The following is a 19,310-nucleotide window of genomic DNA, read 5'->3' as shown; positions in this document are numbered from 1 at the left end:
CATACAGTGCATCTAATCGCAGCACTTTGTTATTCTATGGGGGGCCATTCAGGGTTCAGCATCTTGCCCAAGGACACTTCGAATAGAATAACTGAGAAAATAGTCAATTTTACAAAAATAACAAACTGTAAAATCTGTAGTATGGGTAGAATATATCTATGCGAAGTACTTTCGTTCTGCCAAATTTTCTCTTGTCTGCGGTGAGTATTTTAACTGTGTAGCCTCTTGTCTGAGGTTAGCATTTTACCTGTGTAGCATGCATAGATCCAATCCATAGAGGTTTCCTCCATAATACTACAACCTCATCTATCCATTCTATTATGTATATGGATTTGTTTCTTTGCATCACTGATTGCTCAATTTAATGCATGAATGTGGAGGAAAGTGATGTTTAGAAGGAGCTTCAAGAGCTTTTTTGAGAAGATTGGAAGGCTTGAAGGGTGAGGAACATTTAAAATCATATATTAGACTGTGGGATTTTAGACTGTGGGATCTGTTATTAAGTTAACAGGGTGTTAACAGGGTTGCCCTCCAAAACACCCAATCTGGACATGAGTTTCAAACCTTTATTGTTCACCAAAGACGCAAGGAGGAAAAGGAGCAACAACAAAGAAAGAAAGGGAAGTTACACACAAGCTTTGAGATCTTATATCACAGACACACAGATAGGTGGGACATGATATCGATGAAATCTGATGTTAGTTAAGTTAGTTTAAATCTTGATGCTGGAAACGACATTTACAAACATTATTAAAGATGGAAATTACTTTCGTACTTCTTTAGTACTCACCAACATGCTTAGAAACGATCTACTGAAACTTTCTTGTTTCATTAGGAGTTTATCAGCACTTCATTATTTGACCATTAATGTGGTTGAAATGAATTCCAGTATGAAACAACGGTGTAATGGGACATGACTACAGTGTGACACAGTCTATGAGTGTGACTCATCATTACATCACTTGATGTTAAATATGTGCCTGCTGTAATTTTCCATTCTCTGATTTGCTACAAAGTAATGTGAAATATTGTTCCCAGTAAAGCAGTAGAGAAACGTAACCCCCGGGGACTGGCCCTTTGTCCGTGCTGATGGCTCAACTGGGGCCTGAAAACAGTGTCCCGGGGCCGCCCGGCTGAGAGGGACTTAGCTCCATCTTGCACTTTTCTGCTATAAAATGTTAACTCCGCCCTTGTGCCGTGCTACGAGTGAGACAATCCTGTACGTATGAAGGCGCTAGGACCCGCCTACCATTAATGTGACGTCCCAATCGGCCAATCACAAGTCTCGCTGGGCGGGAGTTGGGTTAAATGACGGCGGTGTGTTGCAATGAGAGAGCTTCTTTGTGCGTTGTCAAGGTATATAAGACATTTCTGCCGCAATTTCTTTCTTTGGAATAATGTCGGCTGAAAGTGAACATAGGTAAGAGACCTCTATGTACCTGTTAAACTGCGCTGTTCCCGAGTGTGTTTAACGTGTTAGTGTCGGTGTGTCGCAGTGTATTATCGAGACTTTTCGTGATGTAGACATTAAAGGATTCGTTCTGGCGGTTCTGTGCTCGACTAACGTGAAGGCCTCAGACTAGCGTTGCAGTATAAGCGGTCGCATTCCACACAAGCCAGCTGCGGTACGTTAAACCACAGATGTTAGTATGTACATTCGAGTACAAGTGTGTTGCTTCCTCCGGTATATACTGACCGTTGATTTTTAACGGCAGGAATGGTCGCCAACTACCTTTTTAACGTAACGTTATTAAAAACGGCCGAAATGGCAGCCGGCGCCTTGGGTAGCACGTGATGTAGCTTTGATCAAGGCCTCGACAATGCCTTTTTTTTTACTGATGGCTCCGTCATTACATTTCTTAAGCTCGATGGAAAGTCGTATTGGGCCTGTTCAGCCCCGGTGTACGAGGAGGAATTATCGCGGTCTACACGCGGATATATTTATTCTTCTTGTTCGACCGGCGCACATGGTCGAGGCGGCGTTAGCCGGCTGCTCCGACAATGCCGGTAGCGTAGGCCTCTAAATACCAGGAGAGGCCGTTCCCCGGTATACTGCCGTTGGTGATGTGCTGCCGCCGGGGAACAAACTGCTGGTTTGTGTCGACGGTTGCTCTCGTTAACGGACATCTTTCACCCGACGATGACATTAAAAAGGCCTGTGAAAACGAGCCGGGCCTGCTGGTAGTGGATGTAGCGGTTTGGTGCTAATGCTAGCTGAGCAGTTTTTTATTATTGGCACACCCTTTGTGTAAAAACCACGGTTAAAACTCGCAATCCATGATGGGTTGGTGCTAAATATCGAAGCTAGAGAATATCCGATTGTTTTGGCGAGGAGATTTGTGACTTAAGTCGCTTCCAAAGATCTCGGCCTTCGGCGGAGAAACCTCCATCTTGAATTGAAGTAATAGAAATGGCGGACTTCAGAGAAGGCGTTTACTTTCTGGATCTGTTAATGGCGATTTGAGTATAAACTAAAATCCGTAACGTGGGTCATCATGCCGTGTTTGGGAATATGATCAGGAATTTGCATATTGTTTATTGATGAGGCCACCATAAGCAGGAAACTGTGTCGCAGGGTTCGATTATAACTAATGTAGCTAGATTTTGGCCACCGTTATTTCCTCCCAAAATCATCACATTGTTGGTCAGCATTCTTTGAATAATTGTCTTTCAGTTTTTATGATTGTTATAGTTTGATGGGAAACAATTAATACATGACTCTTTGTTTGGTCGTTCACAGAGACAATGGCCCTGAGGGCATGGAACCAGATGGGATCATTGAGGTGAGTCTAAAATACCCAAACCTAAATTCATGTCAAGATATCCTAAGGAAGAGTGATAGCTTTTTTTAACCCAAAGGCATAATATGAACGTTATAAAGTATATAATGCACATATAAATACAACCTGAGAATCGAATTTTGCATGTTAATGTCTTTTACCCTTTGCATTACCTCTTCAGAGCAACTGGAATGAGATCGTGGACAGCTTTGATGACATGCACCTGTGTGAGGCTCTGCTCAGGGGAATTTATGCCTACGGTTTTGAGAAGCCTTCCGCTATTCAGCAGAGAGCCATTATGCCTTGTATCAAGTGTAAGTTGATGTAACTCTTTAATACATAATTTGTGCTTTCCACTTGTACTTCTGTATCTGGTTAAAGTTGTATTTATTCATTGCACTTACATAATGTACATTAACAAGCCAGTATTCAATCATGTAATGTCACATCTGTCAATGATTGACAATAATCATTGATCCTATTTATTGGATACCTGATTAGAAAATATACAGTAGTTCAACAAGAGGAGTACCAGAATCTATTAGCACAGAACAAGTTGAACTCTCACCTAAGTCAGTTTGTAGTTGATTATGTTTAGGTGGCAGCCCAAGAAGTTATTTAAGGTTAAACTGGTCAGATATATACTTGTAACCTTTTCATGTATCCGCCCCTCCCATTAGGTTATGATGTGATTGCTCAGGCACAGTCTGGAACTGGTAAGACTGCCACCTTTGCCATATCCATCCTTCAGCAGATTGATGTGGAGCTTAAATGCACTCAGGCTCTGGTCCTGGCTCCCACTAGGGAGCTGGCTCAGCAGGTATGATCTCGCAATCACAATCTCGCTTTTCGTGCACGAAATTGTTCATTGGTTCAGATTGAATACTTAATATCATTAGGCTTGGTATATTTAAAAGCTTCTTTATGATATTGCCAGAACTTGAGGGAACAGTGAGCATCTCCCTCAATGCCGATCACCCAAAATAATCTAAAATTTTCTTTATCAGAAAATGAGACATGGCAACGCACTTCCTTTGAATACGGCAACTTTTAAGCATGATCCTCACAAGTTAAACTTTACTTTATGCTACAACCAGTTTTGATAGAAATCATTCATATTTGCAGCAAACATGCCAAATGGTTAATTTCATTAATCTCAGACAAAATCCACCATAAATGTGTTGATTTTATTCATGATTTAAAATATGCATCAACAGACTGTTTCTTGCATCTTTAACTAGATCCAGAAGGTGGTGCTGGCCCTGGGGGACTACATGGGAGCAAATTGCTATGCCTGTATCGGAGGGACCAACATTCGCAGTGAAGTCCAGAAGCTGCAGGCTGAAGCCCCTCACATTGTAGTGGGAACCCCTGGCCGTGTCTTCGACATGTTGACTCGAAAAAACCTGTGTAAGTCGTAAATGACAACGAATGATGGCAAATGGTTTCTGGACCCTGTACTCCAGTTTAGTGCTTTTCAGATTATGTTTTTCAGCCCCTATGCATACTGCTACACTACATGAGAGAATCAGAATTGCTGTATAGTGATGAAATCCATGCGTGTCATATGACTCTGTTACTCCTGGTGTGTTGTTGGTCTTGTCGGCGTTCTGCAGACTTGAATCCTCAGGGCAGCAGGGATTCAGAGACATGATCATACTTAACTTCTGAATACAGCCAGATCCCAGTAGCTCATGTTAACAGATGATTGATTGCAGTCATAGCCTGACGTATTCAGGCACATTAATGACTTTGTTGCCGTTTTTGCAGCTTCGAAGAACATCAAAATGTTTGTGTTGGATGAGGCTGATGAGATGCTTAGTCGAGGATTTAAGGACCAGATCTATGAGATTTTCCAGAAACTTTCAAGCAACACGCAGGTAAGACCAAACACCCCACAGAATAATGTAAAGCACTCTGTTGCTGGTTGGCCGGTGGAACACCAAAACAAAATTCCCAGTCTTCCTGTCTTAAGAGGCAGGTGGGGAAAAAAAAAAAAAAAAAATCGCTAACCCTCTCTACCCGTCATTCAGGCTGGCTTAAGCCTGAAACATGCTTCTGCGTTTTCACGGGCCCCTAAGCGCAAGAGCCCTCCCGGGTCCCTTACGTGCTTATGTATCCCTTCTTACGTGCTGACGGGCGTCGCCCCACTTTTCTAAAATTTACGGCAAAGCTCCGCAAGCTCAAGGCTGTGATTGGTCTGCTCTACATCCCTTCTGGAGCTGCATTTCCGGTTTCATGCCCCATAATATAGGCAGAAACAACGGAAGATTTAGAAGAATGAATATGGGCCAAATAGAAGAGCGTTTGGCAGAAGAGATCTGAAAGTATGTCCACTTGTATAACCCGTCACTGACTGGCGTATTTGTCCGCCTAAAAAAGGCTACAAGGAGCCGCAGTAGCTATGTAAATAAACAATCGAAGAAGAAAGAAGGCGTCTCTCAGGTCGTCTTCGACAAAAAGCATTACTCTGCCTAGTGTTCTGGCGCGGAATTGCTTTGTAAGACTCACAACGGTTGGACGCATGAATGACAACGAGTCTTGCGTCACAGCGGCGTGAAAAGACGCAGAAGCAGTCGCAGAAGCATGTTTCAGGCTTTAGTCGCACGCTATTTTTCATTCCGTTTGAGTCGAGCCAAATTTTGATTTAATTAGTTGGTTTTGTTTTGCAGGTTGTCCTTCTGTCGGCCACAATGCCAACCGATGTTTTGGAGGTCACAAAGAAATTCATGCGTGAGCCTGTCCGAATCTTGGTGAAGAAAGAAGAGCTGACCCTTGAGGGTATCCGCCAGTTCTACATCAATGTGGAGAAAGAGGTGAAGAAAGTTATTTCTTGTATGCAAGCTCTGCAATATACATGAAGCTTTGAGGATCTGCTGTGTACAGAAAATAGTTTTTTAAACCTATGATGTTGTTCCTTAGGAGTGGAAGCTGGACACGCTGTGTGACTTGTACGAAACCCTGACCATCACACAAGCTGTCATCTTCATCAACACAAGGAGGAAAGTAGACTGGCTCACTGAGAAGATGCATGCCAGAGACTTCACTGTGTCTGCTCTGGTAAGAGCCTGTACAAGGCATTTCTACATTCACTTGAGTGCTGTTGGAATAAATTTCAGAAGTCTATTATAATTCAAAACAATACAATTAGTATGGTGTAATTACCACTTGGAGTTGCAAATATGTTTTCTCCATTGCTGATGTGCTGCTAGCCTGCATGTGTTGTACAGAGGTGACATGTCCCTTTTGAGGATGCACAGTCCACCTTAAGTAATACCTAGATTAGCATGTTTGCTTTTAAGAATGAGGCTGAATGCAGTCCAGGATCCCTCTCCTCCCAACTGTAGTGTTGGTGAAGGACTGAATGTTCCATGGTAGAGAAATGCATCTGCCCTCCACAGTGGCTGGGCTCAAATCCCTGACTCACTACTAATTGGCAGATCACACTATTTAGAATGTGCTTAACTTTTAATAGTAACTCTTTATTTTAAATTAAGCTAGACTCGGTTTTCTAAAACAGAAGGTATTGGTTTGGACAATAACGCAGAGGTGGCATGTCCGGTTTTGTTATCCTTGTCCCGAGGAAAAAATGCAAGAGCATGCAACAAAAGTTTACCCTCAATTGCTGTTTTCAGAGCCTGGCATTCTACAGATTGTGTCTTTTGGAAGTTGTACTGTTGCTGTTATGCCACAAAGCATAATTTTCACTGTCACTTATATTTTCTGCTGTGAACTACACACATTTGAAATTATTCGCATAGGAGACGCGCGCTGTGTATATTCAAGATAACTAAAGTTGGTCTTCATTTTGATGTCTCATCCTGTATTCTACAATCTTATTTCTCAGCACGGTGACATGGACCAGAAGGAGAGAGACCTGATCATGAGGGAGTTCCGCTCCGGCTCCAGTCGAGTCCTTATCACCACTGACCTGCTGGTATGTATAAGAAACATGCTCTGTCAATACTGAGTAAATCATGAGAAGTTTTGGCAAGTATATGCTTGGAAGATATCTTGAGCTGTGTCAAGACTGTCCCTTTTGGGGGGAGGGGCACAGTCCACCTTAAGAAATACCTAGACTAGCATGTTTGCTTTTAAGATTAAGGCTGAATGCAGTCCAGGATCCCTCTCCTCCCAGCTGTTGTGTTGGTGAAGGACAGAATGTTCCATGGTAGAGAAACGCATCTGCCCTCCACAGTGGCTGGGCTCAAATCCCTGACTCACTACTAATTGGCAGATAACACTATTTAAAATGAGTTTAACTTTTAATAGTAACTATTTTATATTAAGCCAGACTAATTTTTCTTAAACAGAATGTATTGGTTTGGACAATAACGGTACTTAAATAGCCCATATAGTGTGAAGGACGGCCTAAAAACAAGGGGTTTTATCTGGGGATTTGTTCAATGACTGGCTTTGTAACTAATGGTCTTTTTTCTTTTTTACTTCAGGCCAGAGGTATTGATGTCCAGCAAGTGTCCCTAGTCATCAACTATGACCTGCCAACCAACAGGGAAAACTACATTCACAGGTAACAACATGAGTGCCAGTATCAAATTCCAATTAGCAACATTTTCTTTTGAGGTTGTTTCTTATAACGAGGTAATCAGCCACTTCTAACTTAAAAATGATTATAAAAGATGCAACGCTGCCTCTAGTAATGGATAAAAGCCAAATGGACTATCTGTTCCTGTCATCACAGGTTATTTTTATATCAAGTTGGTAATCAAACCTAAGGACGACTATCTTTACAACTAATACCACATCCGTCTGTATGTGGTGTATGTGTATCTTGCAAACCTTTCCAGCTTCAAACACTTATTCTTAATTGTTCTGGGACGTACTGTGCTCAAATCTGAGATTTTAATATATTAAAAGACTTCTGTGCAAATGCAATTCAGTTGCATTTGCTGTTGAAACTACCAGATGTTCTTTCCTTAATGAAGTCCTTTTTACTTCTGGCGTTCAGGATTGGACGAGGAGGTCGTTTCGGAAGGAAGGGAGTAGCCATCAACATGGTGACTGAAGATGACAAGCGAACCCTAAGGGACATTGAGACCTTCTACAACACCACCGTTGAGGAGATGCCCATGAATGTGGCTGATCTTATCTAGAGGAGTCCACATGCCCTTTACGCTGCCCCCCCCTTGCTTATTTTAGAAATTGAACCTCATTACTTTATGATCTGAACCATGACTACAGTCTACAGGAAGGAAGATTGCAGTTCTTCCTCCTAGTTTGAAATATTTTTGGCCATCTTGGAAGGATGAATTGCTGACAACTTAATCTGCTCTCTATAGTGATGCTCTATATCGCCACCTAAATACTTTAAACATTAATTTGAACATTTCCAAATTGAAGGTCTGCAAGATTAGCAAATTTGGAACTAGTTCTCAGTAGTGCAAACAAGTGCATTCTTGAAGGATCCTTGCTCTGACTGTTAATGATGTTTTAATTGGTAACTTTCAAAGTGAAAACTTAAGCTTTTGTGAAATGTGTCTGGGTTGTACCCCGACTGCATCACCAGGTACTGCACTGGTAGTTACTTGTAGACTGTTGGCTCGACTGAAATTGGGTCTAGACTTGCCACATACAGAAAATTGGACATGCTCTATTTGACCAAATCAGTATTTAAACAAGCGTCAGTGTACTTAAAGCATCTATGGTCATGTTAAGAACAGGTTTTGGGGGGTTCTAGAGTACACAGGGCATATTCAATAAAAAGACCTGTATAGTAAAATCATTCATGAATGAGTTGTTTACCATTTTGATCCTTTTTAACGCTGTTTCATGACTGTATTTTTTTTTATTATAATTTTTTTGCTATTGTACATACTGCTTGACTTGTAAAGTCACTTGTCCAGTAGCATTCACTTGAAGACTGGCTGCCACAAGTGTTCGGAAGCGAAAACAACGGTGAGTTCTGTGGAGACTATAGCCTCTGTCTTGCTGGATTTTCCTATTTTTCTTCATTCACAACATTGTTTATTTTCACACAGAATTTGACTGGAAGTCGGGGTAATTTTTGTAACCTACCTTGCCAAAACAGGGGAAGGCTGGGTTTCTGAAATGGAAGGACCAAACTACCCATGATTGAGTGTATATGGAGATTTCTTGCCCTCCCTCTTCTACGCTTGTCTTCATGGGGTGTGGCGTCTGGTTTAGGAGAAGCATTGTGTTTTGGGGGTGTACGGTCAGTGCTATTTTTTAAGATGAATATATGGAGTTGTTGACCTTTTTGAGACAGAAACCGTGTATTAAGTTTTTTTTACATTGGATTCTGTATAGTATTTATTTTAATGGTCTTAAAAATAAAGGTTCTCCTTAACAGTGTAAACTGGCCTCTGCATTGTTGAATAGCATGAAAGCTTTTTGGGCCAAATCTTGTGCTGAAAGGTTGGTAGCCAAATTAATGGGTTCTCATAATCTTATAGGTAATTGGTGTACTGGCTCTCAGTTGTACTTGTGCGTGAGGCCTGCTGCCCTGAAACTCCAGCATTACAGTTGGTTCAACTACTGATTTTGACAGGCTAGCAAGTGTACCTACTTCTCAGGTTGTGGTTAAATGTGTTATTTGGATCCAATTGGTGATTGTCAACTGTAGAATGTGCCAGGTTCCGCTCAGGTCAGCCAAAAACAGAAGTGAGTCCGTCAACACTGGCTCACCAACACTGGACGGATGAAGACTGAAAAACAGCCTGGCCTGAAGGATCTGGATTCTGGAGAAGCTGTAGATGAAGTCCCCAGCATGAATCCATGGAGCCAGCCTGCCTTTTTTTAATAATTCAGGTTGATTGTGCGAAATGTTGTTACTTTTTATACTCTATATCATAAAATCAACCATGCTTTGAATGTTGGTCCAATAATTGTTGCAGATGTGAGGCTACTGGCAAGCAAAAGGTAGAAACTACGCAGTAATAGTGTGGGGTTCCTGATCAAGAGCTTAATAGAAAATCTTAAGCAAATAGGAAACATTTCCGGGCAAAATTAGCATAGGACAAGGATCTGGTTTTATTGTGTGTAGTTCACTTATTAAAAGTAATTCTGAGCTGTAGTACACAACTGATAACCTCTTGACATCACAAGAAATGCAAAAAATCCTCTAACTGGAACCACAGTTAAATAAATACATTTATAATCTCAATTTCCCTCGGGATTAATAAAGTATATAATACACACAGCTTTAGTTATGACTCATACATTTGTTCTTCTAGGGGACACAAAGTACAGAACATTTTACACCTTTATTGTGTAAAATGTTTTGATACATCTGAGCATATATTTAATATAACCATTTGTTATGTAGCTGCACACCAGGTTTCAATCGAAACATGTACAGTGCTTCAACCGTTTCAAGCAAATGCATTGGCAAAATGGGAATGGTTTGGAAAAAAAAATCCCTCCACTAGAGGGAAACATTGTTCTTTGTATTAAGTCAACTGGGAGCATCCTGAGAACATGTGACTGCACGGTAAGTAGAAAATGATGCTGAAAGATTCAGAGCACAGACCCAACAGTTTGCAAACCGGAGCATTCTCAGGGTCTTCAATAGTTAATAACAAATCTATATGCTCACATGGGTAATTGGAGGAACAGACAACAGAAATTATTGTCTACTTCCTCCAAGAACCCACTGAAGGCCAGACCGCCCTATCCAGTCTGAAACCGTTTCTGTTTTGTTTTATTGCAATGCCAGATTTTTACATCAGATCTGGTTTTGACCTTGTAACATGAACATCTGTCTTCCTCTTTGAGCTGTTCCTGTTCTCCGTGTCTTTCAAGTTGTATATAAGAATTACAGCATTTTTTTTTTAAATAGCCACCACCATGTAATGCCACACTAGCAAAAAACTAATAATAGTAATTATTTTATAGTTCAAATTCTTTATTTGTTTTTATAATAAAGACCTCATTTTCCTTTACTTCGTTGTAATTTTAATCACATATTTTATTTAAATGTTCGATAAGAAATCAATGAAAGTCAATGTGATGTCCTCTTAAAAAATAGTGAGACAAGTGTTTGTGTAATGACACAAATCCAGTGCCACTGAAAACCACTCAAAGTAATGTCCTTTTTGAAGAGTTTGAGAGTTTCGCTTTGTCACTAACCACATTGTATCCTAACCTTTTAGTCCATGATATTGTAGAAAAAACTATATTTACAACATTCAAACTCCAAACCATGATATTTAATCTAGGGTTTTGCAGAATGGAGAATTGTGTACTTGTCAGTCACATTAAGACACATTCATACAGTGCTGTCTACGACTGACACAACCCAGTCACACGCTGTTGGCACAGCCACCAGGGACAATTTGGAGTTCGGTGTCATACCTTAGGAAATTTCCTCATGTCAATTTATGAGCCAGGAATTGAACCGCTGACCTTCCAGTACAGTATCTGCTCTAATTGCTGAGACAAAGCTGGACACTCACATACTTGTAAAATAGTACATCAATATTGTCTAAAGCCATATCCGGCTACAATCAGATTCACTAGTTTGATGTCACGTTTCTCTTTATCACAGGGGGATGTAGTGTTATCATGGGTATTGGTCATTAAGCTCAAACCCTGTACCAGTTCATTTTCTGTACTTTGAAAGTGTTAGTGGTGACGAAGAATGTGAAAAGTCTGCGATCAGAACATTGGATAAAATGAGAAATGAAGAACTGGTTTGTTACTCACAGATGCTGGCACACTGACCTTAAATTAATAAACTGAAGGAAATCTTGTAAATGATGCCTTTGGATTGTCTTGTTAGAGCTCTGATGAAAGATGAACCATCATCTCAGTCTCACGTCACTTGCACCTTGGAACAGATATCCTGGAAGAAAGCTCTTATTTGGCTGCATTCATCCTTCCCTCAGTCTTCTTGTCTCTGCAGCTGAGATGGGGCTGCCACCAACTGGCTTTACCACAGGGATGGTGCAGTATGTGTATATATGATAAACAGTGTCCACTGGTCACTGGACACAATTTTATCTCATTCCACCAGGAAATCACCAGTGAAGGTCTGAATGACACTTTAAATATCCATTTGATTAATTTAAAATTAAATCCACACCAGTTTTGTAAGTGACACTACATTAATTTCTTCTTTATGTAACACATATAAACAGCATTTGCCCCTGCATGCACAGTAAATATGAAGATGGACCCTGCACCAACAGGCCTGAATAACACATCTCTCTCTCACACCCACACACACACACACACACACACAGCCACATCCCAGGCAGGTTAAACTCTCCTAACCTCCATGGTGTCCCAATATGATGTCCATCAGCCTCAAAACATGTTATGTCTTTCTGCTTTTTTTGTCCCATCTCAGCCTAGGTGGCCGGTCTTCCAAAGGCACTTTCTGTGGCAAAGATACCCCCTGACCATCCCCCAACTGCCCAACACACATACATACTCCTGTTACCCACTCCACCCCCCATTGGGTGCCGGATAGTAGGGTTGAGAGATGGTGGGGTGGAGAGGGGGTGGGGATAATGCGAATGTGAGCCTCGTAAAGGGCCTGCCATGGTCTTTCTGTTGTGTGACGGATGGCTGGGAGGCTGAACAGGCCTGTTTTGCATGAGAAGAGAAGCTAGCAGAGGGGAGAATAGAGGTCTATTCAATGAGGCCTGTCACCCAAAACCACCCTCCTGCACAGAACCCTCACACCCCACCCCTCCATCATCCATCCCTTCATCCTTTCATCCCTCCTCCTCCTCCTCCCTTGTACTCCCTCTCCATCTCAGTCTCCCTTTCTTCCTTCATTTTGTGGTTTTTATTTGCCTGTCTTCACTGCTTCGTTCTCACCCTATAATCTATACCCCACCCCCACTCCACTGCTCTCCTTACTTCTTCTTATTTCATCCACTTAATTTCTGTTCATTCAGATTTTCCCTCCTTTCCATCAAACACTTTTCACCTCAGTGGGTTTCATAAAATCTGAAAACTCATTATTTTGTGGGTATTGTGAATGAAAAACTATAATGGCATGTCAAGGTCAGACTTCTTTAACACTAATAGAAGTCATGTGACTTGATGCCCTGACAAGCTGACTGAGTCGGCATTTGAATCAGCAGGAGATATTATGGCATAATTAGGTTAAAGATGGATTCAATAGTTTTTAGCTACTGGGAGCAGAAAAAAATACAGATATTCAGCCTCAGTACCAGTTCAAACAGCTAATACAGCTGACAAATGAAGTGAGGTGTGCTGTTTGCTGCTAGATAGTTACCAAACAGCAGACAATGGTTACATTGGGTTTATAAGTTGTTTATAGGGATTGATGAGAACTGCTGGATTCAAACCTATTTCACACTTGGCAAATAGCCAACTTACTACTACTAACTTCTGCCTTTTGTCTCCTGTGTGATAGTTCAACCAATGTTTTTTGGACCTCAGTGTTTTTACCCTAAATATTAGGAAAATTTGTGATATTTTTTATTTCACCCACAGTACATACCAGTGGCATGCAGGGACTTTTACACACAGGTGTGTTTACTGAAATGTTCTCCTATCTATACATCCCTGCACTCAACTTGAACATCTACATCTTTCTGTTCTCTTTCCAGGTGGAATAGGTATTATATATAACTCCCCTGTGCACCAATGTAGACACCAAAGCTGAGTATTGTGTTCACCCTTGTGTGTGGGACCCCATACGCCCCTGCTACTAACATGTGTTCTTTGTGATTCGATCGCAAGTGGACAGCTCTAAGTACAGGTGTGAACGCACTCAGATTGAATAGTGATCTGATCACGCCAGAACACATTCGGAGGTGGTCAGGCCAACATTTAAGGACCGCCTACTTTACTGACGTCCTCTGTGTAAGTGGAAATGCATACACATAGCAGTGCCTGAGGTGTCATTTAAACTGTAGCAACAGGCAACAGCTACAACAGAAGCAATTTGCCCTACCTTGAATGCGTTATGTCTGTTATTTTTATTTCCTCTGGTTCTCCTTGTTGCTTCCCACCATGCATTGCGTCGTGTGAAAATAAATGACGTAATTTTTTATTGATATGCATGGTGGGGAAGTGAGATGTTATCTGAGATATAATCACGAGACTCTTATGGGGCAACATTTTAACACCAGGTGTGAAGTACGCACTCAGAACTGTCCACGGATCACAAGAAACACCTGTTACAGGGTATTTTTGTATGTTTTACGTATAGATAGATCTTCACCTAAATCAAATAAGAACATGGATCAAAAAGCTTGGGACAGAATTGTTCCTATGCAAATGCTTTTTAAATAATTTGGTGATAGTGATCATGTAGTATGCTTACATTGTTCATTTTGGGTCTTTTCATAGGCAATATCACACCCTGCTGTACTTATCCATCCAGCCTGATGAATCTCTAATTACTTAAACTTCAGGAAAGTCTTACAGACGTTAAAAGGCCCTTTGAGTGGTTAGCTTACGAAGAAAATGTAATGCTCAGTTACTTCGAATATTTGAATTGAACTAAACGAGACAACTCAACTTTTGTCTGCTCAGGCAGTGGAGTATGCCAGGCTCAAATCCATCATCTCCCTCTCCTTTAAAATGTGATCTCAAGTACAACAAACATACATTTCTCTCAAAGATGTTTTTTGTCATTTTCGGTAGTTCTTCTCACGCTGATGTATGTGCAAGCACAAGTTGCTACAACAATGGGGTGAAACTTCATGATTGAAAGCTAAGACTGACTTGTCTATGAATAGAACTCAAGATCCTGCTCCTCACATATAAAGCCCTTAACATTTAAGCCCCTTAATATATCAAAGAGCTCATAACACCATATTGTCAAAATAGATTACTTTGCTCCCAAAACAAAGCTCCCCTGTGATTCCAAAAATCTGTAGGAGCAGAACGGGAGGTAGGGTCTTCAGCTGCAGGCTCCTCTCCAGTGGAACCAGCTCCCACTCTGGATTCGGGAGGCAGAAACCATCTTTACATTTTAGGTTAAACTTAAACTGTCCTTATTGATAAAGCCTATAGTAAATTCTGGATCAGGTGAGTCCTGAACCATCCCATAGTTGTGCTACTGTAGGTCTAGACTGCTGGGGGAACTCCATGTACTGAGCACTTCTCTCCTTCTCTCTGTCTCTCTACCCCCACATTCCTTTATTTAGATGTCACTAACTATGTGTCTTTTTCCAGAGCTGCTGGATAACAACTATTATTATTATTATAATTACTATAGGAACTGTTGCTGCTATCATTAATAATCAATAGAATCTTTACACTGTTATTGTTTTCAGTCTAAAGTGTTCCTGGTCTCTCCATCCTCCTCTCTTCCCCTCTCCTCCCCCTCCCCACTATCTTTCTCTCTCTTTTGCCCCTCTTTTACACACATATCTGCTCTCCTCCCCATGTTTCCATGCTCACCCCAACCGGTCGAGGCAGATGGCTGCCCACATTGAGTCTGGTTCTAGAGGTTTCTTCCAGTTAATGAAGGATTTTCTCTACCCTCCACAATCGCCAAAGTGCTGCTCATCGTGGTAACTGTTGGGTTTCTCTATAAAGAAAATGTGAGGTCTTGACCTTTCATGTAAAGTGGCTTGAGATGTATATTATGATTTGGTGCTATACAAATATAATTTAATTGGATTTGAATTGATTGGTGGAGCAGGTGTATTGCTGGGATCCAGATGACATGGCTCCATACCCTGATTGCTACTGCATAGACCCTGGCTCCAAATGACATCATTGACGCAAGATGGCAGCATTTGTATCTAGGATATTTTGGCTTTAAATTAATTTCTTAATTTATGTAGGGTGAATAAGGGTAATCTGGGATATTGGGTAATGTGGGACACCCAAACTTCAGTCTGTTTATAACCTGTTCTAACAAAATCTAGTCAACAATGTGAAATCACATGACTTCATGGGGCTGATGTCACAGAAAGGGGTGGGGCATTGTCAATCAAACCCCCCCCCCCCTTTGGAACTGCATGACATAGGATTCTGACAAGATTAATGTTAAGGATATAAATTTGTCACAAATAAGACAATGTTCTTAATTGTTATCAAATCATGTGTTTGATTTATTCAAGCACAAAATATGCACTGAGGGGTTTTAGCTGTCCCACCAAATCGAATATGATTGATAATATGGGATGAATGGTGTAAATGGTAAAATAGAATACTCCAAAGACAATTAGTGATATGTAAGGGTGCCTACACAATCAATCAATCAATCAATCAAATTTTATTTGTATAGCCCATATTCACAAATTACAATTCGTCTCATAGGGCTTTAACAGGGTGTAACATCCTCTGTCCTTAACCCTCAGCAAGAGTAAGGAAAAACTACTAAAACCCCTTTTAACAGGGTAAAAATACGTAGAAACCTCAGAGAGAGCCACATGTGAGGGATCCCTCTACCAGGACGGACAGAAGTGCAATAGATGCCACGTGCAGGAAAACATCATCAAGATTAAAGTCTTCAATGTTGTCTCCAATCTAGTGTCACAAAAATTTGATCCCCAAAAACTTTTGGAGACCCAATATAGAGAGGGAGGAAGGGGACGGAAAAACAAATGCAAGGTGCACACAAGTGAAAATAAGAGTGTGTGAGGGGAACGAGGGAGCTGAAAAACTCAATAATATTGCATTCCAGTTGAAATCACAGAAGAAAGGCAGATGAAGAACAGCTCAGAGTGTGAGTTGTTGTGAACGAGTAAAGGGAAGCCGAGAGGGGAGGAGGGAACGGGCAAGGTTTTGAAGGGATTCCACACAAGGTTGTTATGGAGATGGAAATGGGAGAGTGGAGTCTCACAATTCCCAATTAGTCACAAACACATGGTCACAACACACACCTGCAACATGTGTACAAACTGGTAAGATGTCTTACACACACACGCTCACACACGCTCACTAACACACACACACATACACATACACACACACACAGTTGTGTCACCAGGACTTCAGAGGATCTCACATTGACTTACATACATTTCCTGAAAAGGAGGTAATCAATTAGTCTTTACCTCACATCTGAATTATTTAACCTCTAGGATGGTCCCCATGATGTAACTGTTAAACAGATCTAGGCCCCCCACATGAATATTACCTAGATTACACACACACATACGTTTATTCATTTTCCATCAAGTCTCGCCTTTCTCAGGTAAACCAACAGCTAACATCAACATCAACAAAAGGATGAACACGTACTTAAGCACCACGTTTGTGAGAAGTCCCATGACCTTAAAGGAATAATTCACCCAGAAATGGGGGGGGGGGGGGGGGGGGGTTGAAGTGTTTGAGTCCACAAAACACTTTTGGATGTTCAGGGGCAAACAGTGTAGCTGATTAGTGACGTGTGGTGTCATCCAAGTGCCTGGAAGCAACGACATTCATATAAGACTCAAAACGAGGTAATTTCCATCATGTTTTAAGCTAAAAAAGTCCAACAAATCGTGGTGGCTGCTGACCACAGTTTATGATTACAACAAGAATGCTTGATATACAATATGTCTACTCAGATACTCGACCATTAATGACAATAATCCATCAATTAGTTTACATTCCATGAGGCTACAAACTGTTTATTCTAACCAATGCTATAAATACTCGTATCTTTCTGACGTTCTCCCTTACACGTGACATCCATTGCACTTCTGTCCGTCCTGGGGGAGGGATCCCTCACATGTGGCTCTCTCTGAGGTTTCTAAGTTCTTTTTACCCTGTTAAAAGGTTTTCCCATTTTGTTATGTAATTTTTTTTGTAATGTTTAATGTAGTATGTTCTGCATGTTCTCTTGGATTGTGAAAATATTTGGAAAAATAAAATATCACAAAAAAAAAATAACAAAAAAAATAAGGTTTTCCCTACTCTTGTTTAGGGTTAAGGGCAGAGGATGTCACACCTTGTTAAAGCCCTACGAGATAAATTGGGATTTGTGAATATGGGCTATACACATGTAATTTGATTGATTGATTGATGGTGATCTTGTTAAAAGAAAAAATGCCTTCACTAATGAGTCTTTTCTAACTGAATGGGAAATGGTCTGCATTTATATAGTTCTTTTCTAGTCCTGATGACAACTCAAAGCACTTTACAGTACAGTTATTTGCCATTCACCCATTCACACACAGACATTCATACAGTGCATCTATGGGCTGCTTCTATGAGAACAGCACAGCTGTCAGGGGCAATTTGGGGTTCAGTATATTGCCCAAGGACACTTCCATGCAAACTGGGGAAAACTGGGATCGAAACACCAACCTTCTGGTCAGAGGACAACCTGCTCCAAACCCATGAGCCACAATTAATATGTTGGTGCCTTTCTTTGCAAAGAAAAAGTTATGTAACTGTCACTTCCCTTAGTCAGGAAAAGACTAGAAGAAAATAGTCTGTTTTTTGGATAACTGATGGAAAAGTAATGTCACAGATGTTTCACCTTGTTAAAGTCCGATGAGACAAATTGTGATTTGTGAGTAGGGGCTATACAAATCAAATTTGATTGATTGATTGAGGTTGTCCAGATTTCACTGCGTGTCTTAAGTTTAAGTAAAGTGTCTTGTATAACTATAATGTATGAAGGGATTTGGCGCTATTCAAATCAAATTGAATTAAACTGAACTCAACCATTCACTTTATTTATTGTACTTTGCACATCTGCGATTATGTGAGGGTCTACTAGCATCAAAGTACCATAAATTACATCCTTTTCAGGGGGTGTGTGCACAACTGCTTGTGGATTTGTGTGCAAGCACCAATTTGTTGTGTAGACACTACGCCACAAGGGCTACTGCTGCTCACAGCCCAGACCAAGCAGACTTCAATCATACTAAAAGATTGAAAACAAGAACAACTATATATCTTTGGTGCACAAGGCTGTCCATGATTGCAAGAGAGGCCTAAACAAAATCTTTGAGAGTAGCTTACTCCAATTTGTGGAGTAAGCAGGTTGGCACTTTTATGACAACAGACCTGTTAAGTGCTGATTGGAATTTCCACAATCGATGATAAAGTGCTAATATGCTACTGTTAAGCCATTTTCAGACATGATCCAGAATTTGCCTTTCACACATGCACAACACAGTGGGAGGTTATCTGCACAGACAGGTTCACAACAGCAACAAATCCTCCACAGTGTTCAGACAAGCAGTGGAGCCGCTGGTTGAAGCAGGCAGAGGCAGGAAGTGTCGTATTAACTCCACTGCAGAGATCACATGATTTTCCTAACAACACAGAAACCGGTGACGGCTCCTATCTCCACAAACTCTTTTGACATCTTCATCGGTGACTTCTACTTGTGTGACACCGCTTTTTCACAGGGAGATATTTGGGTATTTCATTTTTGCATCTGCGGCGTTTTACTCCCCTAATTGGAAGTGAATCCAGCAGGGTATCCCTCACTTTGTTCAAACATCGGATTTTCCCGGATTACAGACATGCAGCTCCTCCAGAGGAAATACAGAGGAACTGCAGAGTTCAGTGCATGTCTATTGAAAGCAGCCGTAGACTTCATGTCAAATATTTTCATTAACCGGATTAGGGCAAAGTGAAGAAAATGAAAATATAAATCAATGA

The 19,310-nt window shown here is 41.0% G+C and overlaps 1 protein-coding gene and 1 non-coding gene across 2 annotated transcripts; both read left to right on the top strand.

The window, feature by feature from the left end:
- Nucleotides 1–1,302: 1,302 nt before the first annotated feature.
- Nucleotides 1,303–8,523, top strand: eif4a1a (eukaryotic translation initiation factor 4A1A). The gene is made up of 11 exons (XM_053416037.1): nt 1,303–1,420; nt 2,741–2,783; nt 2,962–3,094; nt 3,461–3,600; nt 4,022–4,190; nt 4,551–4,660; nt 5,453–5,596; nt 5,703–5,840; nt 6,628–6,717; nt 7,232–7,311; nt 7,750–8,523. The coding sequence occupies exons 1-11, from the start codon at nt 1,398–1,400 to the stop codon at nt 7,892–7,894; spliced, it is 1,215 nt and encodes a 404-aa protein (XP_053272012.1). The 5' UTR covers nt 1,303–1,397; the 3' UTR covers nt 7,895–8,523.
- LOC128430717 (small nucleolar RNA SNORD10) lies at nt 4,320–4,455 on the top strand. Its single transcript, XR_008334072.1, has one exon. It is a non-coding gene; the product is annotated as a small nucleolar RNA SNORD10 (small nucleolar RNA).
- Nucleotides 8,524–19,310: the final 10,787 nt, after the last annotated feature.

Source organism: Pleuronectes platessa, chromosome 23, assembly GCF_947347685.1.
Source record: "Pleuronectes platessa chromosome 23, fPlePla1.1, whole genome shotgun sequence".
Taxonomy (NCBI): Eukaryota; Metazoa; Chordata; class Actinopteri; order Pleuronectiformes; family Pleuronectidae; genus Pleuronectes; species Pleuronectes platessa.
The sequence above is the reverse complement of the archived record's forward strand: the minus strand, read 5'-3'. Positions and strand labels throughout refer to the sequence as shown.

What these genes read in the sequence shown, in the direction of transcription:
- eif4a1a (XM_053416037.1), top strand. Translation starts at nt 1,398, where the DNA reads ATGTCGGCTGAAAGTGAACATAG. An exon ending in ACATCAATGTGGAGAAAGAG is followed by an intron (nt 5,597 to 5,702) that starts GTGAAGAAAGTT and finishes GTTGTTCCTTAG; the next exon opens with GAGTGGAAGCTGGACACGCT. An exon ending in AGGGAAAACTACATTCACAG is followed by an intron (nt 7,312 to 7,749) that starts GTAACAACATGA and finishes TCTGGCGTTCAG; the next exon opens with GATTGGACGAGGAGGTCGTT.